The sequence below is a fragment of the Anopheles gambiae genome, chromosome X (assembly GCF_943734735.2).
Source record: "Anopheles gambiae chromosome X, idAnoGambNW_F1_1, whole genome shotgun sequence".
NCBI lineage: Eukaryota > Metazoa > Arthropoda > Insecta > Diptera > Culicidae > Anopheles > Anopheles gambiae.
The window spans coordinates 2,851,662-2,875,371 of NC_064600.1; the positions used below are offsets into that span (position 1 = coordinate 2,851,662).

Consider the following 23,710-nt stretch of genomic DNA (forward strand, 5'->3'; position numbering starts at 1 on the left):
CATTTGCAACATCATCATTACCTCATCGGATCCCCTCCCCACCATGCGCGAGCTCATCATATCTCAGCCCACTTACAACCACGATATGCGGTAAAGCAAAGCAAAAATCTATTCGTTTCAACGCTTCCTTCGATGAGGCGCTGGCACAAAGCTATTAGCGACCTTCAGAGAACTGTTGAAGTCAAGAGGTGATCTGAGGTACTTTGCTAGTTTAACAGTTCGTATGTAGAGTTGAATACAGGATCGTGTGGTGGATGTGTGATATTTTCGAGCGGGAAATTAAATTGAACTTATCTGCAGCAGTTTTACAACAAACTAATCCCTATTTTACTCTACCAGAACGATTGTAGTTTACCTTTACTGACGTTTCGTTTATTTATTTCGGAATAATAATAATGAATTCAGTTTCAATTCTCATTACTATAGAGGTTCTCAAACCAGCTCAACGTCGTTAGCAAATTAGTTCATTAGTCATTAGTTTGTAAATGGGTCCGAACATGGGTCGTGCAACAAAGAAACATGGACAAATCGAGTATGTTTGAGCACAGTTTTGAAATAAAAAAAAATATAGAAATATTGCCATTGAACAAATAATGCTATTGAAGAAATGTTGCCGCAACATGTTTAAGCCCAGAATAAATGTTAAATGACAACGGCTTGGAGATTTGGGGTCCTTTATTGGTAGGGAAGCTGAAAGTGTTAACTTGTCTTTTGGGGTTATATTTTATTAATACTGGATTTTTCTACTTCTTCTTTTTGGGACAACAACCGCTGTCCGCCAAGGTCTGCCAGTATCATTATTGGGTGTGGCATTCAGTGACTCATTGATAACCCACAGCCGGATTGTAAGTCGTCGGTCTATTTGAGGCTTGAACCCATGACGGGCATGTTGTTGAGTCGTGCGAGTTGACGACGGTACCACAAAACCAGCGAATACTGGATTACGCATACACAAATTAAACATTTCCAGCACTTGCTGACTCCGCGGACGACAGTTGCGCTTCACTCGTAACCGTCATTTTGAACGAATCACGCGAAGCGTTTTCTGAAGCGTTCCGCCAACCGTTCCTCCAATACCGCGGACCCGGTTTGTTTACAGCGATGACATTGGCAGTGCGTGCAGATGTAAACATTACCATTCCTGTAGCGTCCAAATGGATTCCCGTACACACTCGCTTTCAACGGTCTGCCGATTTTGTCTCTGCCGGGATGAGGATAAATTGATTCCTCTGTCGATACTAACCGATAAATCACTTACCCTGCAGGATATGGAACTGTTCACCGGTATTCAGGTAAGGGGTGAGCAGCCGCCGCACGTCTTGGCCTTTGCCAACCGCTTTGTAGCCTACCGTTGATTGTTCGATCGTTACAGAATCTAAATGATCATCCTTACCTCTATATGGTGTGCGAAGAGTGCGACAGTACGGTGAATAAGTTTGTTGCCTTTCGTGCGCTCTGCGCTAAGACCGATGATTACTTCCGGAAGCTCGTTACGGAAGCACTTGCAGAAAATGACGAAACGCAGGCTCCTCCTAACGAGACCGCCATTGTGGGTGAAACGAAGGTACAACATAATCAGCTGGAAGAGAGTGAAACTGTATCAAGCCTACGTGCTGCTGCCAAAGAAGGCAAGCAGACCGTGGCAGAGGATGCGAGCAAGAAGCTTTGCGACATATGCGGTGCCTTTGTAGCGGAGTTGAACGGGCACCGGCGTGTCCACACGAAGGAAGCACCGTACGCCTGCGACTACTGTAGCATTAGGATGACACACAAGTCCAATCTGCTGCGGCACATCGACTCGGTACACCTGAAGCGCATCATCAAGCGCTGCGAGCAGTGCGACAAGGGGTTCACCAGCTACTTTTCCTACGGTTCACACATGGTGCGTTCGTTTTCGATCGATTGTCGGTGAATCCTGTCATTATTGTACAATTCCCTTTTTCCGTTACCTTTTAGCGCTCTCATCATTCGACGGAGAAGAAGTACGAGTGTAAAACGTGCTGCAAAAAGTTCAACCACCACAGCAGCCTGTGGCTCCACAACATACGCACCCACCAGGACGAAAGAAAGTACAAATGCACGACCTGCGGCCTGCCCTGGAAGACGAAGTAGGTTTTTGACCGCGGGTTTGGACTTCTGGCACGTTTTTTTAACCCTACTCTACAACCCCCTCCCCGCCCCCCCCCCCCCTTTCTGGACAGAGAGTCGCTAAGGACGCATGAACGATCGCACTCGTCGGAGCAACCGTACGCGTGCCAGCATTGCCCGAAGCGTTTCAAAACCCGGTACGGCTGGAAGTCGCACGAGCTGACGCACACCGGCATCGTGTTCAGCTGCCAGCTCTGCGACAAAACCTTCCGCTACAAAACCCTCATCAATGCGCACATCCGCAAGGCGCACCCGGAGGCAACGGCGACGAGCAGCTAAAGGATGTAAGTGCCACACCTTCTCCCTTTCAATGAATTGTATACAAACAGTCGGTTTGTAAAACATGATGCGACGGGCTGGAACGTTCATCTGCCGCCCCCCGCCAAAGGCGCAGCCATCGCAGCACAATTTATTTCTCCCGTCGCGTTACTGGTACGCCCTCGTAGCGCTTTTTGTGCTTGTGCCACACGGTCTTACAGGAAGAACAGGGCCGTCTTGACCGCCATGTACGCGGTGGCAAAGTAGGCGATGGCCCACGAGAGGCCACGGGCCGGCTGGGGAATCACGACCACCGCGTACACGAGCGTGTGCACGATGCGGGCGACGGCGACCGCCCGGAACAGGTTGATCGCGATGAACGGCTCCGGGTTGGTCAGCATGTACAGCAGCCCGATGGCAAAGAACGGCAGAATGTTCTCCAGATCGTTACGATGGGCCCGGCGCACGCGCTCCACGTCCGGATCGTCGAACTTGGGCTGGGCGCCCTTCTTGCTGGGCTGGATGTCTTCCGGATTGGCGAACACCTTGCGGAGAGTGAGGAGGAAATCGGAGAGAAAAAAAAATGGTTAGAAAGTCGTAAAACACGTTTAAAGCGACCAAAAAAAAGATGCTCAAGGTCAGCTTAATTTCAGCGGGAAGATCGGCACCGTTTACGATCTATGCAAGTCATGCTGAATCGTAAACAGTTCAAGCACGCAGCTTCTAATACTCCTCCGTACGTATGCGAAACGCGTGCAGGTGACGGAAGGGGTGATACTTTTAATGTGTTGGTTCCATCCGCGCACACATTCGCATATGAATTTGAAAGTCATGTCGCGTATTTGTATTGCTAGCTTGCTTCCCTTGCCGTCTTTAATCAACCTCGCGTATAGAGATAGAAGTATAGATAATGTGAAAAAACAACCTGAACCCCATTATGGGTAGAACTCGCATTGGCGCTTCACACGTTTAGCTATTTTTTGAAATAACTGATCTTATCGTATCAGTAGGTTCAATAACTTGGTCTTTAATTAGCTTAAATAATAGCTTATAGGTAGCTTTAAATAATTATTCCTGTGTATGTTACACAAGCATGCTACATTATGTTTCGTGGTAAACATATTAACTATTGAGTCAATTAAAACGAGCATCCAACATTTTAAGACAACCAATTGCCTTTAACCTTTCGGGTAAGAAAAGGTTTTCTTGACTTATTTTTCAATTTAATCCACCTTTCCTTATCAACCGGCAAATCCGGCCACGCAAGCCCCGGACACCTCACGAAGCGGTGTAGCTTTATCAAATACACACACACACTCTCAGGGGAACCGTGATATGTGAACTACACCTAATCAATAATCGGCAAAAAACGGAATGTTGGCGCATACATCCGCACCAAAAAAATAACCGCTCCCCGTTGCGTAATGCCGCCTTTTGGCGGATCTTCTGGAATGTGTGTGTGTCCCTTTCATGGTTGTAATCCCTTACCTTCTTGCGGAAGCGCTGGCGGCCAGTCAGCACGGACATGGCCAGCATCTTCACCACCAGCACCGCCGTCCAGAAGACGTACGTCCGGAACACCTCCTCGTTCACGTTCTGCAGCAGGGTCGTCATGTTTGATTGGCGGAATTTATGTGTTGATGGTTGCTGTCGGAAGCGGTTCCTGTCGATCAAGAAACGATTGCACGATATGGAAAGGAAATTAAAACAAAAACACTCACACAGAGGCTACGCTCTAATGTTGCCTCACCGTTATAATGCTGCCTGCCTGTGCGCCGGTGCAATTGCAAATGCGGGCGCGACTGCCCGGCTGAATGTCAAGTTCGGTTTTCAGCGTTGCCCGGGAGGAGCATGGGCGACGTGAAGCGTGTAATTTAGTTCGTCGCTCACGACCACACTTAACCGCCACTCGCTGGCTCTGTACACACGCACACATACGCACCCGAGCCGTGCCGGCAGACGCGTGAAGCAATGGGGTGGGGGAAATGAAGCATTTTGTTTATCATTTTACGTCATGCTGTTAGATGTTGTTTGGTTCGCGATGGGCAGGGGGGCTCGGGTGTGTTTCGATGTCTGGTTTTACGCACGCCGTGGCATGACGGTGGGCCATTCTATGTGGTAGTGTTTTATAATTCGTTGTTTAATGCAATATTTTATTACACTGAACTGTGCAATGAATTGTTTGACTACTTTTTCTGCATTAGCTTAGTGTTTTTGAATATAGTTATTTGTTTTCCTGTTTTATAAATTTGTATGTAATTCTATGTAAACTTTATTGTAATTTAGTTTGCTCGTTAAAGTTTTGCTCGGAATATTTTTTTATAATAATAATTCTATAAATCAAGAACTATATTTGGGAAGATCCCGAGTATGTTAAAATAAACCCTTCTTTATTCTGCAGCAGCAAAACTAAGACTAATTGTGTGTTTCCGATGTTCTGGTGCTGTTGGTTGCTCGTCGCCTGCTGGTCCCGTTGACATGATCCACCTGACATGATCATGCTCATGATGTTTGCATGATGTCGTCTGGATAACGGACGGTCCCATCCGTTCAACATCCGGCACCGCAAGTGGAGTCTCCGTTCGCTAGCTGCACCGGTTGTCGTAGGAACCCGCTTCTAGTTGGATTCCCGTTGGAACACGACACCGAGCGTGTAACGTACGACTCACTTGCGACCATTCACTTTGTTTGGGCTAGCACCTGTGAGCATATCTCCAGATATTGTATACCTCTATTAATAATTTAAAACGGAATCCTTTTTTATTACTAATTGTTTCCCCGTTGATTTGTAATTGTCCCATTTTGTAATACCTGTTACCCGAATAAAAGAACTGACTGTTGGTAATGCAAGAAAACCAGTGGGACCAGTGTAAAGAAGAATCGAAAATTAAAATGTTAAAATTTGCATAACGTCCTCCCTTGGAAATGAAAGTATGTACCTTTTACAGCATATTTAATAAAACGATGCCGGTGGTACAGTTTTCAAGTCGTACGCCCTAGCAACATGCTCGTTGTAGGGTCTATTCTCTTACGGAAGAAGCTCCCTTGCGCATGACATTATGGTTTTGCCAATCACATAGATAAGTCTATGAAAGGCTTTGGCAGGACTTGATCGACCATAGCTAATCTTGTGTCGAATAATAATAGACAGAACTGACTCTGAGTTGCATTGTGTGCTGCAGAAGGAATTGCCTCTATTCTGACTGTTCTCATTTTTAATAGCTCAATGTTGAAGAACCGACCAAATTATTGAACAGCGCTCATCTACCAAAGAAGAAAACAATGCTTGCTTGTTTGTTGGTTAGTTTCAAACAGAAGCTGTTTCGCTTTTATTGCACAACTTTTTTTTCGGACGGGCAAAGTTAAGCAAACGTTAATGAGGCGTGACCTAAACCTAACCTTAACTTAAAACATACTACAGACGACGCGTGATATCTTACCCTTTAAAGTACATTAGTATTACAAGCGTTACAGTATGGCGACTTGGTTAAGTAAACGGGGAGCTTCCTGTCACTATCACTATCACTATCAGTAGTGTCCTAGCGTGTAGTGGTGGAGACTCCTGCGGGGGCGCCTAAGCGATGTGCCGAAGTAGTAAACGATTCGTTTACTTCCTAATATAAGGATTCTAACGGTTGCACGATCCGCGACTCCAGTGCCGGCGTAGGACCGGAGGCAGAATGTGAAGGTCTCTGTTACGGGTGCCGTTCGGCTTTTAAAACCGATGTGGTAAGTGTGGACTGGAGCTGCTGGGCGCGGTATAAATCCCCACGTCCCCACGTAATACGCGGTGGTTGCGCCAAAATGGACACGCCATCCGTTGGAACGGCTTACCTGTATTTAAAAGCACACCTTCACCCAACACAACGCTACCCATCTGCTGACGGAGGGTATGTGGGGAGGGGGGTGATTGATGGTGCGTGTAACATGCCAACCCTTCCAAAAGGGTGGCTTTAATTCGGGCGAGACGCACCTGCACCTGAAGGTAAGAGCACGCACCACACTGCGCGTTTGGTCTGGTTAAAAGATGAGATTATCGAACCACTGCCACCGCTTGCTCTGCTTCTCGTCCACGACATAAGATATGCATTTGCCTTTGCTTCTGCAAAGAAGAAAAAGAAGAAGGTAAAAGCGAGCGTTATGCAGGGTAACTAAGACTAGGTGTGGCGGGGTTTGGTGTACCTTTTGGTGCAGTTCAGCTTGGGATGCTCGTGCCGGAAGCATTGCGGTTTCAGCAGGTTGAAGTACGTGTAGCCGATCTGGCGCGAAACGAGCGTGTTGGCGTTCTTCAGACAGTTGAAAAATTGTTTATCACAGTCACAATGAGATCTGTCCGGGGGGCGATGGAAGTCAGAGGGATGAAACAATTAGAAAACACAGCAAAACACACAACAGAAATCGAACATTTGATTGCTCCAACTCAGCAAACGCAACAACAACAAAAAACTTGTATTTCCCCTTGCCGTGTCACAATGCCGAGGCATTGGGGTTTAGATTGGCATTGGAATCGCTACGGAAAGATAGACGGCGGCGGGGTTGAGATACTGCTGAGGGTCGGAGATACTTTCGATTGTTGTTCAGGTTGATACCCGGTTCAGGTGTGGCCCAATATCCGGCCCCGATTTCCAATTCGTTGCGGTTGGGGGAGTTTGAAGTGCGTCGAGTTCTGATGAAACGGAGTGGAATTTGCTTTGGGGCTGCTTACTATGCTGCTTACTACACTGGTTCTGTCAATCCGTTCAGAGACGTCCAACAACTATTGCAAAGAGTTCAATTCGGACAGTTCTTGGATATCTTGAGGCGGAAATGACATCTTCTCAATGTCAATACTAAAGACAGAGAAGGCCAAGAAGTCGTAACTCCAAAGCAACATATACATCAAGAATTTTCCACTCATAGGCTCCTCATAGGCTTGACTGTGATGGTCTGATGGACGAGTTCATTTTAATTACCCTTGGAACGTTGGAACATAAGTCACCGTATAGAAAAAAAGGCGCACCATTCTCCGACACGAATCTGACGCGGATGATCTTGAAATTAATTAGGACCAAGGTGAATGCCGCAGTTCAGAATGGAAAATTAGACACCATCAGAGAGCAGCTCAACAATCCTCCGCCTGCAGATGTGCAGAACCTCTCCAATTGATATTTGCTCGAAATTCCGAAAAGCTGAGTCAGTGCATTGGCAGCACCAAATGACACCGGGTTTTGATACATTTGCAAATGGCGTATTTCCTGCCCTCCCCTCCATACCTACCGCGTAAAGTAGCCATTGTTCTTTAGCCGATTGAACTGCTCGCCGGCTGCGATGGTGATGGGACAGAGATCGTGCGCCCGGCAGCAGCTGTCGGTCAGATAGAAGAACCCGATGTCGTTCTCGCTCTTCGCCTGGTTGCCGTCCCCGCACCACACCGTGCCCGGGTAGATGGCTTTGACCTTGCGCTTGAAGGCGTTGAACAGTGAGCTGATCGTGCCGCCGGTGCCACCACCGCCCGCGGAGCTTCCAGGAGCCTTGCTAGTACTGCCGGTCGTACTGCCCGCTCCGCCTCCGCCAGTCTGCAGTCCGGGCTGGCCGCCGGACACTAGCGAACCGTCGCTGCCGGTCACCCCCTCTTCCGGGGCCAGTTGCAGCTGGCCATCGTTCAGCTGGGCCGGTATGTTGCGCAGACCCTTGGCCGTGTTGACAAAGTGCGGCCGAAAGCGGTGCGGTGTGCCGCGCTGGATGTTCGACGAAGGGCCGGAAGTGGTGCTACTGCTACTGCCACTTTCGCTACCACCACCCTTGCTCTGGTACGCCGCGATGTACTGGTAGATGCCGAAGCGCTGCAGCATACCGCGCACGAATGCTGAAACACGTGACAAAGACGGCGCTGCCGTCATCACTACCGGTTCGTCTGCACGCGATGGTGGTGCGGTGCAGTGCGCGTGTTGTTGCCATTAGAGCATTGGTGCGAGTCGTGCGTTATCCTACCAAAGTGTGGAGAAGAGGAAGACGGAAAGATGCTTCTTGAAGAGGGCAGTTTCGGGAACCTCCGGAAAAACCGGAAGGACATTCGCACACCACTTACCGAGACGCGTTGAAGGCATGCCAGCGGTGCCGGTGCAACCGGAGGGTAGTGTGGGTAATGTGAGGGGGAGAATAGATAGACGGTGAAAAGAGAAAGGAGGTACATAAGTGCGTGTGTATGATGCGAAACCACGACCAGTACAACAGTGGAAAACTCATTGCATAGAACATTTGTACATCATGACGGTCTATCGAAGAAAACATTTTGTTTGAAAATGCCCATTACATCAGAAATGTTATGTCTTTAACACAAATTCAAATTCAAAGCAAAGTCTTATCCACCGAGATATCTAAAGAAAGGAATACTAAAGTATAAGTTTCCAAACTTTCAACACATGGCATTAAATAACAAATGGAAAAATGTTAATAATTTTGTTGAATCTTCAAGGTTTTACAACCAAAACTAAGAAAACGCTACGATTAGTGATGGTGATGATAAATCTTACCTCTTATCCCTAAACAGGCTTGAGAAGGATGGAAGTGAATCAATGAAAAACAAGTCTGACTCTAACGAATACAATTTTATACTCTAGCATCCTTTACATAGCTCCCCAAGACCCAACACCTGGATCTGGACACATCAGGACACAACTGCAACATGTACATGGCCAGTTCCACTGATACCCACAGGTGGTTCCAGGGCGCTACCTTCGGAATCAGGAGAACCTAATGTATCTGCACATGACCAGTTACAATCATCAAAAGCTCTTTGCTCTTTGCAAATCAGACCAGTTTTGGCTGAATCTTTGGACCCATTTGAAAATAGAGAGTTCTATGCGGTTACAATCAGTCAGTACCGTATGACCGACCAATATGGATTCATATCTCGTATATACAGAGACATTTGCTATCTTGCTTTGGGAACAGCAATCAATAAAAGCCAAAAAAGTGTGTGGCTTCTATGTAAAATGGCGCAGGCCAAGGCTAAAACCGCAAGGCACATGAAACATAATTATATTATACACATCATTTACGAAACACTTCTGACAATATCTTCAACATGCTTGTTTTACCCCGCAGAACCCACAGATCAAGATATGCTCTTTGTGGCATTCGAAAGTTGGCCGAATGCTGCAGCTCGACACATATCACTATCCTTGAGTCTAATCCTTGAGTCTAATGAAAAAACAAAACTTTTATAAATTTCTAACGCTGAAACCTTGGCAAATCTGCCGCCAACCCCGGACAAAAGAGTAACCTTGAGCGAATCAGCTGATCGACTGAAGACTCTCTCTCGTGACGCTCAGGGAGCCTCGCGGAAGCTCAGACTATCCGCACCTTACCTTTGTGCAGTGAGGGAAAGCGAAGAAAAGGGGGGGTTGAGGAAAGAAAAAAAAACAGATTCAGCCCAGTTCTAATTCCAGTGAAAGGCCAGATAATTAAAGGTACATGTTGCTTGTGGTGTTGCTGCTACGGCGGTCACCTACATTGGCTCGCGATCGCGATCAGACGTCACGAGCCGTTGAGCTTGGGCCGCCACCACCACCCCTTTGGCACGATGATGCGACAACGCCCGTTCAACACTTTCAAACCCGTTCAAGTGCAACGGCTTCCATTTTGCAACGCTAATAATGTGTATTATGTGCCGCGAGTTCGATTTGATCTATTGTGCTTCTTGGGCCGGCCATTATGCCATGTTGAAAAACCCCCGAACCGTAACAGCAAACAAAATCCAAAACCAATGCAGCGTTAGACCGACTTACCTTGCGACTGGAGGGCGGCCGCCGTCGGGTAGTAGCTGGTCGTGACGCCCAGCTCGCCGTCCTGCTGGAAGACAGTGCTGTCCAACGGTGTGCGCTGGAATGTTTAGCCAAACAAAGGGTTAGCTTAGCTGGTGCAAACGGCGGGTGAGAGTGTTGTAGACATGGTCGAATGATAAGGTTAGATCGCTTGTCGCGGTAGAGCAAATGCCACGTTCTCGCTTGGCAATGCTAATATGCGCGTGGCGCGCGCGAGCGCATACAAAGACAGCTGGATTGACTGGTACTATCTGCGTCCCCCCCCCCCTCCCTCCCAAGGCATGGCCAATTGCTTTATCGAGCGATCAGCGACGAGCCTCGGATGCGGTGGTTGAGGTGACGTCAGCAGGACCTAAGGGTGACTGTTTGCGTTCGATAAGCGAGATTCCAGCCGGACAAAGTTCAATCCGGACAGGATGGTATCATAATGATGGGGTGGTGGCAGGCCGCCAACATGATTCATCTCTGCTCTATGGTGTCGCTTTGTCGCACACAGTGCTTGCAGGGCGCTTAAAAAACACCCCGAAACTCTTGCTCCACAAGCTCTCACAAAACTCACCGGAATGTCACCGCTGGTCAGCTTCCGATATGCACCTGTACCTTGCCCGTACCTGCTCGCGTCACTTTCCCACCGAATCAACTCGTACGGGTCGGGGCTCAGATTCGAGCCGCCCTCGACCAGCCGCACCAGCTCACTGCCATCGTCGTACCGGGCCGTGCTTTCTCCTGCTCCCCGCTCGCCCCACTGCACCGGGTACAGACTAAACTCCTCGCTGGTCAGCCCCTCGCCGAACGCCAGGAACCGTGCATCGCGCAAACCGGTGCTCGCTACCGCCAACGAATCGTTCACCGGCGACACACCTCCCGCACCAAGCGACGAACCGCCGGCCAGGATCGCAAGGCACAGCAGTATGGCACGCGGCAACGTCAGGACCACCTTATCGCGACACATCGCAACCGACTCGAGCACTTTGGGCACCAACAGCAGCAGCAGCAGCAGCAGCAACCTCAGCATCCACCACTACCGTCGACGGTCGGGACGGGAAAAACGGCTGCAAAACTGCGCAAACGCCACAAAGTACGCTCGAGGGATCGAGACGCTTTATTCTCATTCTCGCGCGTGCTCGCGTTCCTCACAGGTGTGTGCAGCACCACCGTGGGGAAGGGGAGGCTGTGGAGAGTTGCTTAATTGCAGTGCGCTCACCACACACACACACACGCACTGAGTGCTGGAGATGGCGGAATTCTGCGAGAATATGCGCTCCGTGTCTTTTTGCTGTTGTTGTTGTTGTTGTTGTTGCCCCTACGCGTGGTCACAGAGATGCTGCGCGGCGCGAGACGACGAACCTGCACCAGAAGTGACCAGAGGACCGGATTACCGGGTGGAGGATTTATTTCATTCGCACAGATAGCTTGCCATCTTTCGGAATTGCGTTGGCATAAAACACACACACACACGCACACGCACACTTGCACAAAAGTCACAGTGTCTGCAATCCCGGAAGCGAAGGGCGTCCTCGAAGACACGGCAGCCAGAAACCCCCTGCCTGGAGTGGTCGTTAGGATTTCAACAGTAGTTGATGGAGCGGGCCGTGGAGGCGTACGGAGGCAGCTTTGTTGCGCTTTTGCTCCCTTTGGTGGATTGTTGTCGGTTGACTGTTTTGTTCTGCGCGATCACCGTCACCTCAGGTTCCTAGCTGACGCGGCTGTTTGGGCATCGCGCTGACGGACAGCGCCACTTCACTTCGGCTCCGGGCCGCCTGCTTGTGCTGCCACTGCGTTCTGACCGAGGTAAGGTACCGAACTGACGGTGATCGCTGCCGCACTGCACCACACAACACACGGTTGCCTTGAGCATTCACCAAAAAAAAAGAAGCAGAAGAAGCAGACGAAAACTAAAACGCACACAAAAACACTGCTCCGTAACTGACCGCGAGCCGCGTGCTCCGGAGCGTGGCGCGATGGTGTGAAAAGGGTAAGCGCCTGAGTGGAAAACCCTTTTTTGCATTTTTGGTGGAAAGGTGCACACACACAGCGTACAGTCCTACCAGCACACTATTGTGACCTACTGTGGCGGGCGACTCCAGACACCACCCGCAAGAAAAGTGTGCCAGTGTACAGTGATGGGTAAAGTTGGCTAAAACCCGGATTCGACTCCGATGCGACTCCGATAATGTCGGAACCGACTACGGATTTCGGCATTATCTGGAGTCGTTCGAACACTTTCAGAGTCGGAGTCGTCCGGAGTCGACCAGAGTCGTCCGGAATTGGTTGGAGTCGGAGTCAGCCAGAGTCGGCCTTGGAAACAAAGACCGGTATACGAAGTGCACGCGCAAAAAGAAAGACAGCAAAACACAACGAAATTAAATGCCTGATAACAAGCACATTGCACCGGACAGCTCCTGTTGGCTCCGACCGACTCCATTTCTGGTCGACTCCGATCGAATCTGGACGATGACGAAAGACTCCGACTCCAAACGAGTCCGGACGACTCCGACTCCAACTGACTCCGGACGACTCCGGACGACTCCAAGCGACTCGGGTCGATTCCAAATGCCTTCGGCTGACTCCGGACGACTCCAAGCGACTCGGTTCGATCACAGACGACTCCGAACGACTTCAGACGACTACAAACGACACTGGGCGACTCCGATTCCGTGCGTAACTAGTGGTTCGGATTTTGCCGGAGTCGAAATCGGACTAACGTTAGCCGGAGTCGGATCGGCTCTTTGGATGCGCTCCAAAGTGCATATCTCTAGTTTTTGAGCTTGTGAGTGTGCGGGAGGTTAGGGATCCTCAGGCACTTCCGGCAACGGACAGTGCCGAACCGAAGGGCTCGCCGAGTGTTACATTATGGACATATTTTATGTTTCGCTCTTGTCTGTGTGTGTGTTGCGTGATACGAGGGCTGCAGACGCTGCGTAACTCCGCAAACGGCTGTGGCGTGATCGTCGCGATCACAAAGTGACATGTGCGTGGCTGCACCAAAAAAGCCAAAACATCCTGGCTGCGTGCACGTTACTTGCACTGCGCGGACGAAACAGAATGGGCCACCGGTAATCACTTTTTTTTGTTGTTGTTGTGCTAATTGGCCTCTCTCAATAACCTCTCACGAAAGTAGGGTGGAAGTGGTGTTTTGTAATAATGCCTTTCCCTTTGCATGAGCGACCGTTCTTAAACTGTTAAGCGATGAACAGTTTCTTCTTCAATAGGTTTAAGATGCTTTGATGTGCTGTTTAGATGTGCACAAAAACTAAAAAAAACCGCGGCAATGATTTTACACCGTAACGCTTCAACGGTGTGATTTGAATTTGATGCGAAACATGTGCTGTTGCTTTTATTGCATACTGTTAGGCGTTCCATACGCCATAAAAGTTTCATACAGTGTACAAGTTTTCATACATCTGCTCAAGCACCTTTCGAATTTTGATGGGCGAATGAGGCCAGTTGGCTCAAAGTCTCTATAAAAATAAAGAAAAAAAAACCTTGTGAATTTAGCATGATATGTACTAGACTCGAAAATTGTTGACTTACAGACAGTCTCATGAGACATCAGATGCGCCTAACTTGCGGCGAATTAGCGGTAGTTTACATTGTTATCAAGCTGAAAACTTCGGGCTAGTTGGCGTGAGGTTTAATGACGTCATTTCAGTTTAATAAATATTAAACGCTCAAATGCTGTGCATCGTAAAGCACACATACAGTTTGCTTCTGTGTATTGCTTTTGCACAGTAAACATTAGTTTATCGATACAATTCAATCACTGCTAAAATACGAGCCCAGATATGCTCGTGATCGTTAATCACAATAATTTACTCGTCAATGAAGTTGTCATCATTCATCACTGATAATGTTTCGGCTCCGGATGGGAATCGAATCACGTCCAACCTTTACAGAAGCTGTGTTATATACGATTGGACTTAGCACTTAGATGCTACACGACATTTGATACATGACATTTGATCTATGATTGACTTCCTCCTCGGAACCTAGCGTACTCCAACCGTTACGTAAACCCAGCAGAGACTATCTTTCCATCCCTTCGTACACACTTCCGCAACGGCTTTTTGCGAGATTGGAGCAAAGTTCTTCACCTCTTCCAAGACCGCCGGGAAACGTCTGGATAGGCGCGGTTCGAAAGCGACCTGTCATCGTCCCGGTATCGTCATCGGCGCAGCGATAATGACAACAGAGGGTGACCGGTTGCGTCGATGGGTTAGCGTGGTGCTCTACATTTTTCCGTTTTTCCTGATAACGTGCGGCGATTTGACGTTTGCGGCACGGGTCGCCCGTATCGGAGGGAGCTTAAGGGGACGGATAACGTTTCCCGAATCCCGTCACACGGCTCAAGGGTTAAAGGTTTATTTTTGGCCAACCGGACTCATAGTCGATGTCACTGGGCGACTGCGTGGGTGGCGAACAAAAAAAAATCGAGACCGATAACACCGTTTCAGTGGGGGACAACGTACAACGTTCGCGTTGTAGTACGTGAGTGTGCTTAACCTGTTTTTTTTGTGTAGTCGACAGGTAAAACTTGCAAATCATCAATCGTACCTGTGCGGTGAGGAGGAAGGATGCAATTATTTGTATGTGAAAGAGACGGCAATTTCAAAGTTGGATCAACAATTCATACAATTTGCAATTCTGGACTCGATGAATGATGCATTTTTATTGGAAATGTTTTCTTTGGAGATTATGGCTCGATGTTAAGATCACTGGATAACTTAGACATCAGGTTTAGAGTTTACGACATTACGATGTCGAACACATGAATTCTTACGAGAAAGGTATACTTCAGAAGTTCATTTTCTCGACTCGAAATAAATATCGAAATCTCCTTGGAAATGTATTTATTTTCTCACATTTCGTAGTGAGCCTTACAATTTGAATCGAATAAAAAAAAACGTCTACATTTATTGACAACCCAAATGTAAAAAGAATCAAAATATTATTTTAGTGATTGTGTTTCTGATACGTTTTGAAGAACATTAAACATTAAATGTTCTTGGCAAAAAGTACCTCATGAACAAAAGCTATAACATAGCGTAACAAGTCGGAAATAAATCATGCAAGTCGTCGATTGAGTGACTGTACCATTTTATGTTGAAATCGAGTATAACCATCTCAATTTGCATCGAGTTTTAAAATCAGAAATCGACTCTGTTAGCATCCTCTGTCCTGTACAATGTGGAAAATGTCTTCCATCTGTTGTAATCTTGCTTTGCACTGTAAACTTCTTGCCGTTTGCGTGTAAACATCCGCCACATGGCCGTGTCTTTCTCGGACGGCTCTCTTCTCGGACCCCCGGACAAACTTTCTAAGCCTCCAACAAACAGCAGTTGCCTTTACCGCTGGCTCCACCGCAATCGAAGCGGACAAACGAAGCCAAAGCTAAGCAATGCGCGCGAGGAATGGATGACGGTAACCGCAGCTGGTTATCGTGCGCTGATAACGCTATCGGGGACACAACCGCTCGATACTTTTCCCCATCGAGAACGAACGAACGAACACAGCAGGGGCTTCCAGTGCCGTCTCATCGGCGTCGAATGTGCGCGATACCCCTTCAAATATGTGGTGTGCGGGAATCAAAGGAAACAAATCGGTTGACGCAACTGCGCACCATACGTTGCTCACTCGGGTTCAAAGTCCGCGCGTGGCGACGACGACGACGACTCCCTCGGTGCCTGCGTGCCGCCTCGGATCTGATGACTCGTCTATCGGTGTGTAGCATCTGCTCGGGTAGCGCTGCCTCTCGCTGTGAGCGTATGCGTATGTCTACATGTGATGACCTCTCTAATCCCCTTCGTGATCCGCACTTGGCCAACTACAACAGAAAAGAAAAATGGTACCAAACTCCGGTATGGAATGCTTCCACGCCTAGCACATTGGATTCTCACCATACACAAGGCAGTTAGTATCGGCGTGAACATCTCTCCATTCTACATGAAGCAGCTCTGGTTTCATCTTGCCCCCCCCCCCCCCCCCCCCCTCTTCAGCTACCCAGTCCACCAGGTACATGGCGGTTTTAGAAGCGATCCCACACGAAAACGTGCCCAAGATGCAGCGCACACCCGGGGCAGGGCGGCTTATGAGCAAATTTATTTAAATTGCCTTCAATTGACACCTTCATATGCATCACGTTGTGGCAAATCAGTGGCCGCGACACCAGCGCGAAACGTGTAAACACACTCCCGGTCGGTGCGTGCTCTCGGCTGTTCGGAAAAAAAGAAGAATAAATCAACCACCGATAGCAGCAGCAAAACGGGCCAAACACCGTATCAACACGCTATTATTATCATGTGCAGTATGAATGTCACTTGAAATACGTTTGCAAGATTACGGGCAGTGGTGTGGGCAAACAAAAAAAAAGAAAAGCAGGGGAAGATGGCGGCGCGGCTTGAGATATTATTGTCACCGTGAGCGCGGAAAAAGATGATTAACGTACAAAGAACGGCGAGAAAGAAATAAGACCCCCATTCGCCGAGATGTTGCTGGTAGATAGGAGAGCAAAATGCGTTCGGCGCGTCTTTACTGTTTACGTACAAAGGGCATCTCGGGAGAGATTTTCGGAGCAGCACCAAGAGCCGATTCCAAAGTACAACTGGGTTTTATTGTGTTGCCTCCGCGGTCTCAGTACAGCGTCGCTTGCAGCTTGAGTGTGCTCATGTTCAATTATTACAGTCCTCAGCAAAAACTCAAGGCTACGAGCGGACTGAAACACAGGCTATAGGTGTTGGTGGTGCTCGCACGCTAATCTAGATCTCTGCCGCTGCTTCGTAGTGAACGATTAACTTCCCCCTTTCAACTCAGGCAGAGGATCGTTCGTTAGGCACCGGGCTGAGTGGTGTCAGGTCATTCGACGTCATCGGAATTAGTCACATCCCACACATCATCCGATGTCCCACATGACACCCTACCAGAGCCAGCCTTCCGTACCTGCAACTACAGCCGCATCATGGCGTAGTTTGTCACGCCGCTTCATTATTAGCTTTATTCTGGCGCGCAGGGAGAGAAAGAACGCCGCTTTTTTGCATCATCCACAAATGAGTTTCACCAGGTGATTGGGCTGTGTTGACGCCATCGGCGTCCTTCTTTGTGCACGATACAGGGTTTTGCGAATCGTTGGGACATCAGATCCACCATCGATCGCATTACCAAATATTACCAAAATAGAAAAATCTTTTATTGTTGAATGGTTTAGAATTCGTTCACGGGTCGAATTTTCAATACGTTTAGACGGCACTACGTGTCTATAGCGCAATGTTACAAGTACACATCGAACCCTTTATTGGAGTGTGTCAACCGATTGGGAGAATTTGGTAACATGATAAGCTATATAAATCCTGCCGTGGAGGTACAAGTAAACATGATGAACTGGTAAAATTAACTAAAGTGTTTTGGGTTTCTTGCACCGGCTACCACAGTCAACTGCAATGCTCCACAGCCATCTCCATCAAATATCCACAGTATCCTTGCAACCTTCCGCCAAGTGATTGAACTAACTATTCCATCATATGATTGCCCTGTACATATGACCCTGTAAACTACGATTCAGACACTTTGAATGACTTATTATTAGCAGTTTTGTAATTGTAAACGAAGAAACAACCATGTGTTTTCTATCCGATATTTCCGGAAGCCCTGTAAAAGCGAAAACAAAAGCGTAAAGCGGAGCAATGCAGTTTTTGTAGCTATTTTAATTTGGCTCATTTACATGTTGTTTTTGTTATTTTCCACCTGTCAACCAGTTAGTTTCGGGTCGTTTGCCACTTTGCGCAACTGGAGTGGGAAGCTCCAAAGTGAACTTTGCAAAAGAAAGAAAAAATCCCACCCAAACCCACTGAACTCTTACCGCATTTATTTATTTAGTAAAAGTTTTGTTTTGTTTCTCCTGCCGAGTACTTACTGCTGCCGGGTGACTTTGAAATTAGCATCATTAATCGGATTACTCATACGCAATCTTTAGCATAGCAAACGACTGGGCGTGTGTGCCTGTGTGTGTGTGTGTGACCCTTCGAACCCGGACCGGCGCGCATGGCTCACGTTGCTCCAGCGGCTCGACGGTTTGGCTCAATTGCTACGTTTGTTGCCGCCAACGCTACCCCGAGGGCAAGCACACACGTTCTACAGCCCTGGGACCCCTTTAATTAGGCTTCTCCCCCCCCCCTCGCCTCCCCGCCGCTTGCTCCAAGTGTACCGGGAATATCATGCGCGATCGCGTTGGACCCAGCGTTCGACTCCCGACAGCATCAGGCGGGCCCCGTAACTGTACGAAACCCTGCTTCACGCGTGCCTACGCTAGCTTGACCCCGTGCCCGCTGTCACACGCCGCACAGACATGGTGTGCGATGATGGCGCACCGGCAAAATGGCGCACCGGGGTCAAAGGCTGGATCCCCGCCACCAGCAGACGAATGCAAGGGGAAGGTTGAGCGAGGGAGAGAGAGAGAGAGAGAGAAGGAGAGGGAAGGAGGGAAGGACAGAATGGTAGCAGAACGGGCCCCACTTGTCGTCAAGTCAGGCTGGCTGGGAGGTTCCGTGGGGAGAAAGCGGAGTCACACACACACACACACACACGCGCGCGCGCTCGATCGTCGGTATGATGGTGGTCGTGGTCCCTTTGCAAAACTGCCCCATGTCCGAAGTTCGTCTTTGAAGAGGCAGTCTAGGGGGAAGGGGGCGGAGGAGGAGGTAAGGGGCAGGGGAGGGCAGGGCGGATCGAGATAAGCGAGCGAGGTGGTAGCGAGCACTAATTATCTAAGCTGGGCGGGCGATATGGTCCGGGATTGTCCCTGCCACCCCTTTTGGAGCGGCGAGAAGGGCTGGCGGGCGAGGGGCCAGTATTGCTGCCCCGTTCCCGTTAGAGGCGCTGATAAGAGGCCCGTCGGTATGTGTGTGCGTGTGTGTTGGGAAGGAGGGGGGATTTAAAACTCTGCCCCATATAAAAAGCTCACCCGACACGGTTACGTTCCATCGCAAGGTGTAGACGTGTATGCTAACGAGCAAGCGACTGTTAGGAGCTGGAAGTGTCAGGAGCGCGTGTTCTAAGCGTTTTGGCCGTGTTTCTGTGATTCTGGCTTGGTGCTAGTAGTAGTGTCGCATCACTTTCACGCACGATAAGGCCCCGAAGCCCCCGCGTGTGACGTCGTCTATCAACCTTTCGCCGACGTGCAACGCATACGCATACACAGGCGCGGCTCATCAACCTGTTCGCTTCTGTGCGTGCGTGCGCGTGTGTGTTTGTGCCTTTCCCCAGTGTAGTGGTAACTCGGCTCTGTGTGTGTGTGTGTGTGTGCCCGCCCGCCATCTCGCTCCGACGTCCGTGGCCATTTCGGCTGCTGGAACCGCTGCGGCCCCGTGTGTGTGTCTCTCTCTCGCTCGCGCGCGAGCACGCTCATCGCGCAACGCACAAAACAGAACCCGATCGACGGTTCGGTCGGCTCGGCTCGTTCATTTCTTCGCTCGCAATCATCCGATACGGTACGGTGTGCTGCAGTCGCTCTACTCTCAAACCCTCTAACACAGCAGCAGCAGCAGCAGCAACCTCCGATTCACCATTTGCGTTACGTGTTTTTTAGTTGTCCCCGCTTCCGTATCGGTTTCGCGTCCACCGGGACCGAACTTTGAACTTTCGTCGGTGTAACTTTACTGTGCGTGTGTGTAACGTGTGTGTGTTTCGCTCTGTGCAGTGCGCGTGCAACCCTTCGGTGCAAATTTTAGAACGAGAACAAGCAGCAGCAGCATGTCGTCGAAAGTGCAGGAAAATGGCAGCGCCACCACCAACACTACCGCTCCAACCAACAGCGACAGTACGGCACCGAACAACAGTGCGCTGCTGCCGCACCTCGAATCGCTCGACCGGATGCTGAAGCTGCCGGTCGTGGACGCGACCTGGCAGCAGACCCAGAACGTGTACGGGCGCGTCAAAGGTAAGCCGGTAGCGTCGTGCGGTGCCGCCACGAGGGAGAGGAATAGGAGAGGGGGGGGGAAGGTATCCAACAACCGATCGATAATTCATATGACATTCGGGGGTCATTTCACTTGCGATCGGCCGGCCGTCATTTTTCTTTTTCTTCTTGCTAGCACGTGAACTCAGAACGTCCCGATCCCCCCCCGCCCCCCCCTCATCCAAAGAATCGCGCCATTGCAATTGTGCCGCGGCACGATGGCTGCTGCGATGGCGCCGTTTTTTTTTTTTGTTTGCAGAAATGGCGAACGGAAGGAAGAGAAGAGCACGTGCTACTTCTCCTCCTTTACACCTTTTTTTTTTTTCTTTTTTGCTCAGTCTGCGCCGGCCGCGTGGTGACGTATGGCGTATAACAACTAAGTCCACGTCCGGTCCAAAGTCCAAATGCGCGCGATCGGGACAATCGAAGAAAAAGAAACCGGTCCACGCAAAACCATATGGTGACGGTGTTTGGATGACTGTCTAGCTATCGGGCCACCACTCCCAGTACCGTGCGGGAGCGTTCTCGAGTGCTGGAATGCAGCGTTACCGCATCAATCCGTTACTCCGGACTGCATAACCGTCCTGCCCCTTCGATTGTAAGGGAGCCTGCCTTTCTGTGGGGCTTCTGTTGAACGTCCTATTTTTAACCCGTTTTTTCTCCCCCCCCTCTTTCTCTCTCTTGATGGTATCGATGCATTCTTGGATGAGTTTCATTGAAATTGCGGCGAGGGTGAATAAAAACGGTCCCGCGCGCCGGATGAATGAATTGCAACAAGGGGGGAGAGAACGGTCGGAAAAGAAGCGAGCGATCGAGTGTGAGAGAGAGAGAGGGAGAGAGAGGGATGGGGAGGGGGGGAGCATTGTCTCTCAAGAGGCAAGTGGTGCTGATTGCGCCCAGCCTTATCTGCGCGTTTTGCTCTTGCACAAAAAAAAAGATGGAAGCTTGTGCTTTTGTTTTTTGTTGTGTGTGTGTGTGTGTGTGTGTGTGTGAGTATGCCTCCTCCTTCCCTCCCATCCCATTCCAGAAGCGCACATAATGCAACGAATATGTTAATCCCATTATGATGAGGCACAACGTCAAAAGGCGGGAGGGCGGGGGGCGGGGGGGAGTGAAGGGAAGAGAACCAACTCGAACGCGCTGGAAGCAATTTATGGGCCTTTTTCTTTCTCTTTTGTGTTGCTGCTGCTCCCTCCCGAAGTCAGTGACGCGTCGCCTTACAGCCCCATGCTGTTCCAGTTTAAGATTAGATGCGCATTTCTAAGGGCACAAAAAAAAAAAAAACATCATGCACCCCAACAAGCGACGACGAGGTTGGTTTATGATTGCGAAATTGCAGATCGTACATGTGATTTGCCCTTAGCCGCCCGCCGTCCCCTTCCCACCACCCGGTGACACGTGACCGGTGGTTGCGCTCCTAGTAGCCACGCTTTGCGTGGCCAAAGGGTGCCACTTAAGGGTGCAATAGAGCTCCAATTTACTACCTGCCCCCCATCCAGTCCCCACTAGAATCCCCCACTCGACAGGGCACAATGAAAAAAAAGAAACAAAACCGGAAACCCGAGGGCGCTCGCCCAGAATGTACGTGCGCAGCGAGCTGACCTTATCAGGTCCGGGCTGGCGGTCTCTCATTATTGGCCTCTCGTTTGACTCCCGCACGGGGCGCTGATAAGGCGCCAGGGGCGGGGGTGGGGGGGGTGGGGGTGGGGAGATCGAAAGATTCCCCTGTTTCGAGCGGAAAGCAAACGGTTCAACAATCAGCGGGCACAGCGAGCCGCCCGCGTCTCTTATCGCTGTGCTCCCCCCCAAAGACGTCAGCAAACTGACCGGAGCCTGGCAGCCCTGATGGACCTTTGCATCGTTTGATGAAGTGGAGCAAATCGATCTCACCGCCACATTTGCTTGTGTCCCCTCCCTTTGCAGATTACAACCCGCTGCTTACCTGGGCCCTCGGCACGGCGGAGGACGTCGTCTGCCGGGCGGTGACCGTCTCGGCCCCGCTCGTCCAGAAGCTCGACCGGCCGCTGCAGCTGGTCGACCAGACGCTCGTCAAGGGCATCGACAAGCTGGAGGTGAACGCGCCGATCATCAAGGAGCAGCCGGCCGACATCTACCAGCAGGCGCGCACCCGCGTCATCGAGTCGGTCAAGCCGCACATCGAGAAGGTGTGCGAGCTGCGGTCCGCCTCGCAGCAGCGGGCCGCCTCGCTGAAGGATCTGTCCTGGCGCAAGGCGAACGAGGTGCTGGCGACGCAGTACGGCAGCCTGGCGGTGAACGGCGTCGACACCACCGCCCAGCTGGCCGAGCGCCTGCTCGACTACTACTTCCCCAAGTCGGACACGGAATCGGAGGACGATAATGGTAAGGCAGGAAGGGGGCTTTCTTTTCGTCCCCTCTCCGACTCATCACTAATTGCGCTTTTTCTTTTCCTCCTTCAGTGCCCATCTCCGCCAAGGACGATCCGGTCCTGCACACGGTCCAGACGGTCGGGCGGCTCTCGAACAAGGTGGCCCGGCTCGTCTACCGCACCGTCTCGACGCAGGTGAAATCGCTGCGGAAGGAGGACGTGCGCGACTACGTCGCGACGCTCATCGCCGTGCTGCGCCTCACCCAGTACCTGAACTTCATCAACGAGAAGCGGCAGGCGGTCGAGGCCGGCAGCCCCAGGGAGCCGGCACCCAGCAACCCCGCCACGACGACCCCCGCCGCCCCAGCCAACACCACCAGCTCTACCCCCAGCAGCAGCAGCAGCACCACCACGTCCGATGTGGTCGCCACGACCAAGAGCAGTAAAACGTTGCAGCAGCAAGACTAGAGCGAGAAAGAGAGCAAGAGAGATTCGGTGAAATTATAGTGACTGGGAGGGAAACAAAAAAAAATGAGGAAGGGGAAGTGGGAAGAGGGACAAAACGGGAATTAGGATGTTCGCAAACACACACACACACACACACACACACACACACACACACACACAAAAGCACACAAACACACACCGATGTTGATGAGTGATAGCGCGATTTTAGAGGGACAACACAGAGGAGAGGCTTCCGGTAGGGGGGCATCATTCTGTCGTACGGAATGCATTTGTTTGTTTTCGTTTTTTTTTTTAATGGCCAATATGTGTGCCAACCAGGATGATATGCTGAGATATGTTAGCGAAAGATCAAGATGCGCTGTTGTCGCTATAGAGAGATAGGGAAGGACGTGTGTGTGTGATAGTGTTTGTGCAGGAGCATATGCTTATGGTAGATATACCATAGTGCGGAGGATGCGCGCAGCAAGTTCGCGCAGATCGTGATGTTTAGGGCGGACCCCCTTCGTTCCCCCCACCTCCCCTACCATGGCTTTCATGGCTGGTTATACAACTAATTCGATAATAAGCTTTATCTGCGCATACCGCGACCGTGTGTTCGGGCGTCTATTTTTTTTTTTTTTTTGTGTGTAGGTTTATTGCGTGTTTATATACTACATGTATACTGTTTTTTTCTGTTTCTATTTTTTTTTGTTTATATAAAAAAAAAGTCTTGTTAATAAAACAGATTCGATTACAAAA

The 23,710-nt window shown here is 50.0% G+C and overlaps 4 protein-coding genes and 1 long non-coding RNA gene across 10 annotated transcripts; 2 read left to right on the forward strand and 3 right to left on the reverse strand.

Moving 5' to 3' along the window:
* The first annotated feature begins 1,009 nt into the window (after positions 1 to 1,009).
* Positions 1,010 to 10,777, forward strand: LOC1272099 (oocyte zinc finger protein XlCOF19). Of its 3 annotated transcripts, XM_061644621.1 has the most exons (5): positions 1,010 to 1,292; positions 1,373 to 1,882; positions 1,957 to 2,108; positions 2,202 to 2,432; positions 9,493 to 10,777. In XM_061644621.1, exons 1-4 carry the CDS (start codon positions 1,155 to 1,157, stop codon positions 2,425 to 2,427), a joined length of 1,026 nt encoding a protein of 341 aa, XP_061500605.1. In that variant the 5' UTR covers positions 1,010 to 1,154; the 3' UTR covers positions 2,428 to 2,432; positions 9,493 to 10,777. The 3 variants fall into 3 exon arrangements, with proteins under 3 accessions (XP_061500605.1, XP_061500601.1, XP_061500613.1); XM_061644617.1 differs by lacking the exon at positions 9,493 to 10,777 and having other exon boundaries at positions 2,202 to 4,197; XM_061644629.1 differs by lacking the exon at positions 9,493 to 10,777 and having other exon boundaries at positions 1,155 to 1,292; positions 1,345 to 1,882; positions 2,202 to 2,649.
* LOC1272098 (microsomal glutathione S-transferase 1) lies at positions 2,478 to 4,311 on the reverse strand. Of its 2 annotated transcripts, none has more exons than XM_566239.4 (3): positions 4,157 to 4,311; positions 3,895 to 4,069; positions 2,478 to 2,951 (listed from the first exon to the last, which is right to left on the reverse strand). In XM_566239.4, exons 2-3 carry the CDS (start codon positions 4,018 to 4,020, stop codon positions 2,622 to 2,624), a joined length of 456 nt encoding a protein of 151 aa, XP_566239.2. In that variant the 5' UTR covers positions 4,021 to 4,069; positions 4,157 to 4,311; the 3' UTR covers positions 2,478 to 2,621. The 2 variants fall into 2 exon arrangements, with proteins under 2 accessions (XP_566239.2, XP_061500652.1); XM_061644668.1 differs by having other exon boundaries at positions 4,128 to 4,246.
* Positions 5,670 to 13,689, reverse strand: LOC1272097 (uncharacterized). 3 transcript variants are annotated; one of them, XM_061644601.1, is made up of 5 exons: positions 10,771 to 13,689; positions 10,176 to 10,269; positions 7,663 to 8,251; positions 6,589 to 6,735; positions 5,670 to 6,508 (listed from the first exon to the last, which is right to left on the reverse strand). In XM_061644601.1, the coding sequence occupies exons 1-5, from the start codon at positions 11,224 to 11,226 to the stop codon at positions 6,427 to 6,429; spliced, it is 1,368 nt and encodes a 455-aa protein (XP_061500585.1). In that variant the 5' UTR covers positions 11,227 to 13,689; the 3' UTR covers positions 5,670 to 6,426. The 3 variants fall into 3 exon arrangements, with proteins under 3 accessions (XP_061500585.1, XP_061500576.1, XP_061500568.1); XM_061644592.1 differs by having other exon boundaries at positions 5,670 to 6,505; positions 7,663 to 8,299; XM_061644584.1 differs by having other exon boundaries at positions 7,663 to 8,299.
* Positions 13,690 to 15,044: 1,355 nt separating this feature from the next.
* On the reverse strand, positions 15,045 to 16,814 carry LOC133391320 (uncharacterized). The gene is made up of 2 exons (XR_009764824.1): positions 16,109 to 16,814; positions 15,045 to 16,035 (listed from the first exon to the last, which is right to left on the reverse strand). It is a non-coding gene; the product is annotated as an uncharacterized LOC133391320 (long non-coding RNA).
* Positions 16,815 to 18,001: 1,187 nt separating this feature from the next.
* On the forward strand, positions 18,002 to 23,710 carry LOC1272096 (lipid storage droplets surface-binding protein 2). Its single transcript, XM_310971.6, has 3 exons — positions 18,002 to 20,139; positions 22,081 to 22,518; positions 22,596 to 23,710. Exons 1-3 carry the CDS (start codon positions 19,953 to 19,955, stop codon positions 22,970 to 22,972), a joined length of 1,002 nt encoding a protein of 333 aa, XP_310971.5. The 5' UTR covers positions 18,002 to 19,952; the 3' UTR covers positions 22,973 to 23,710.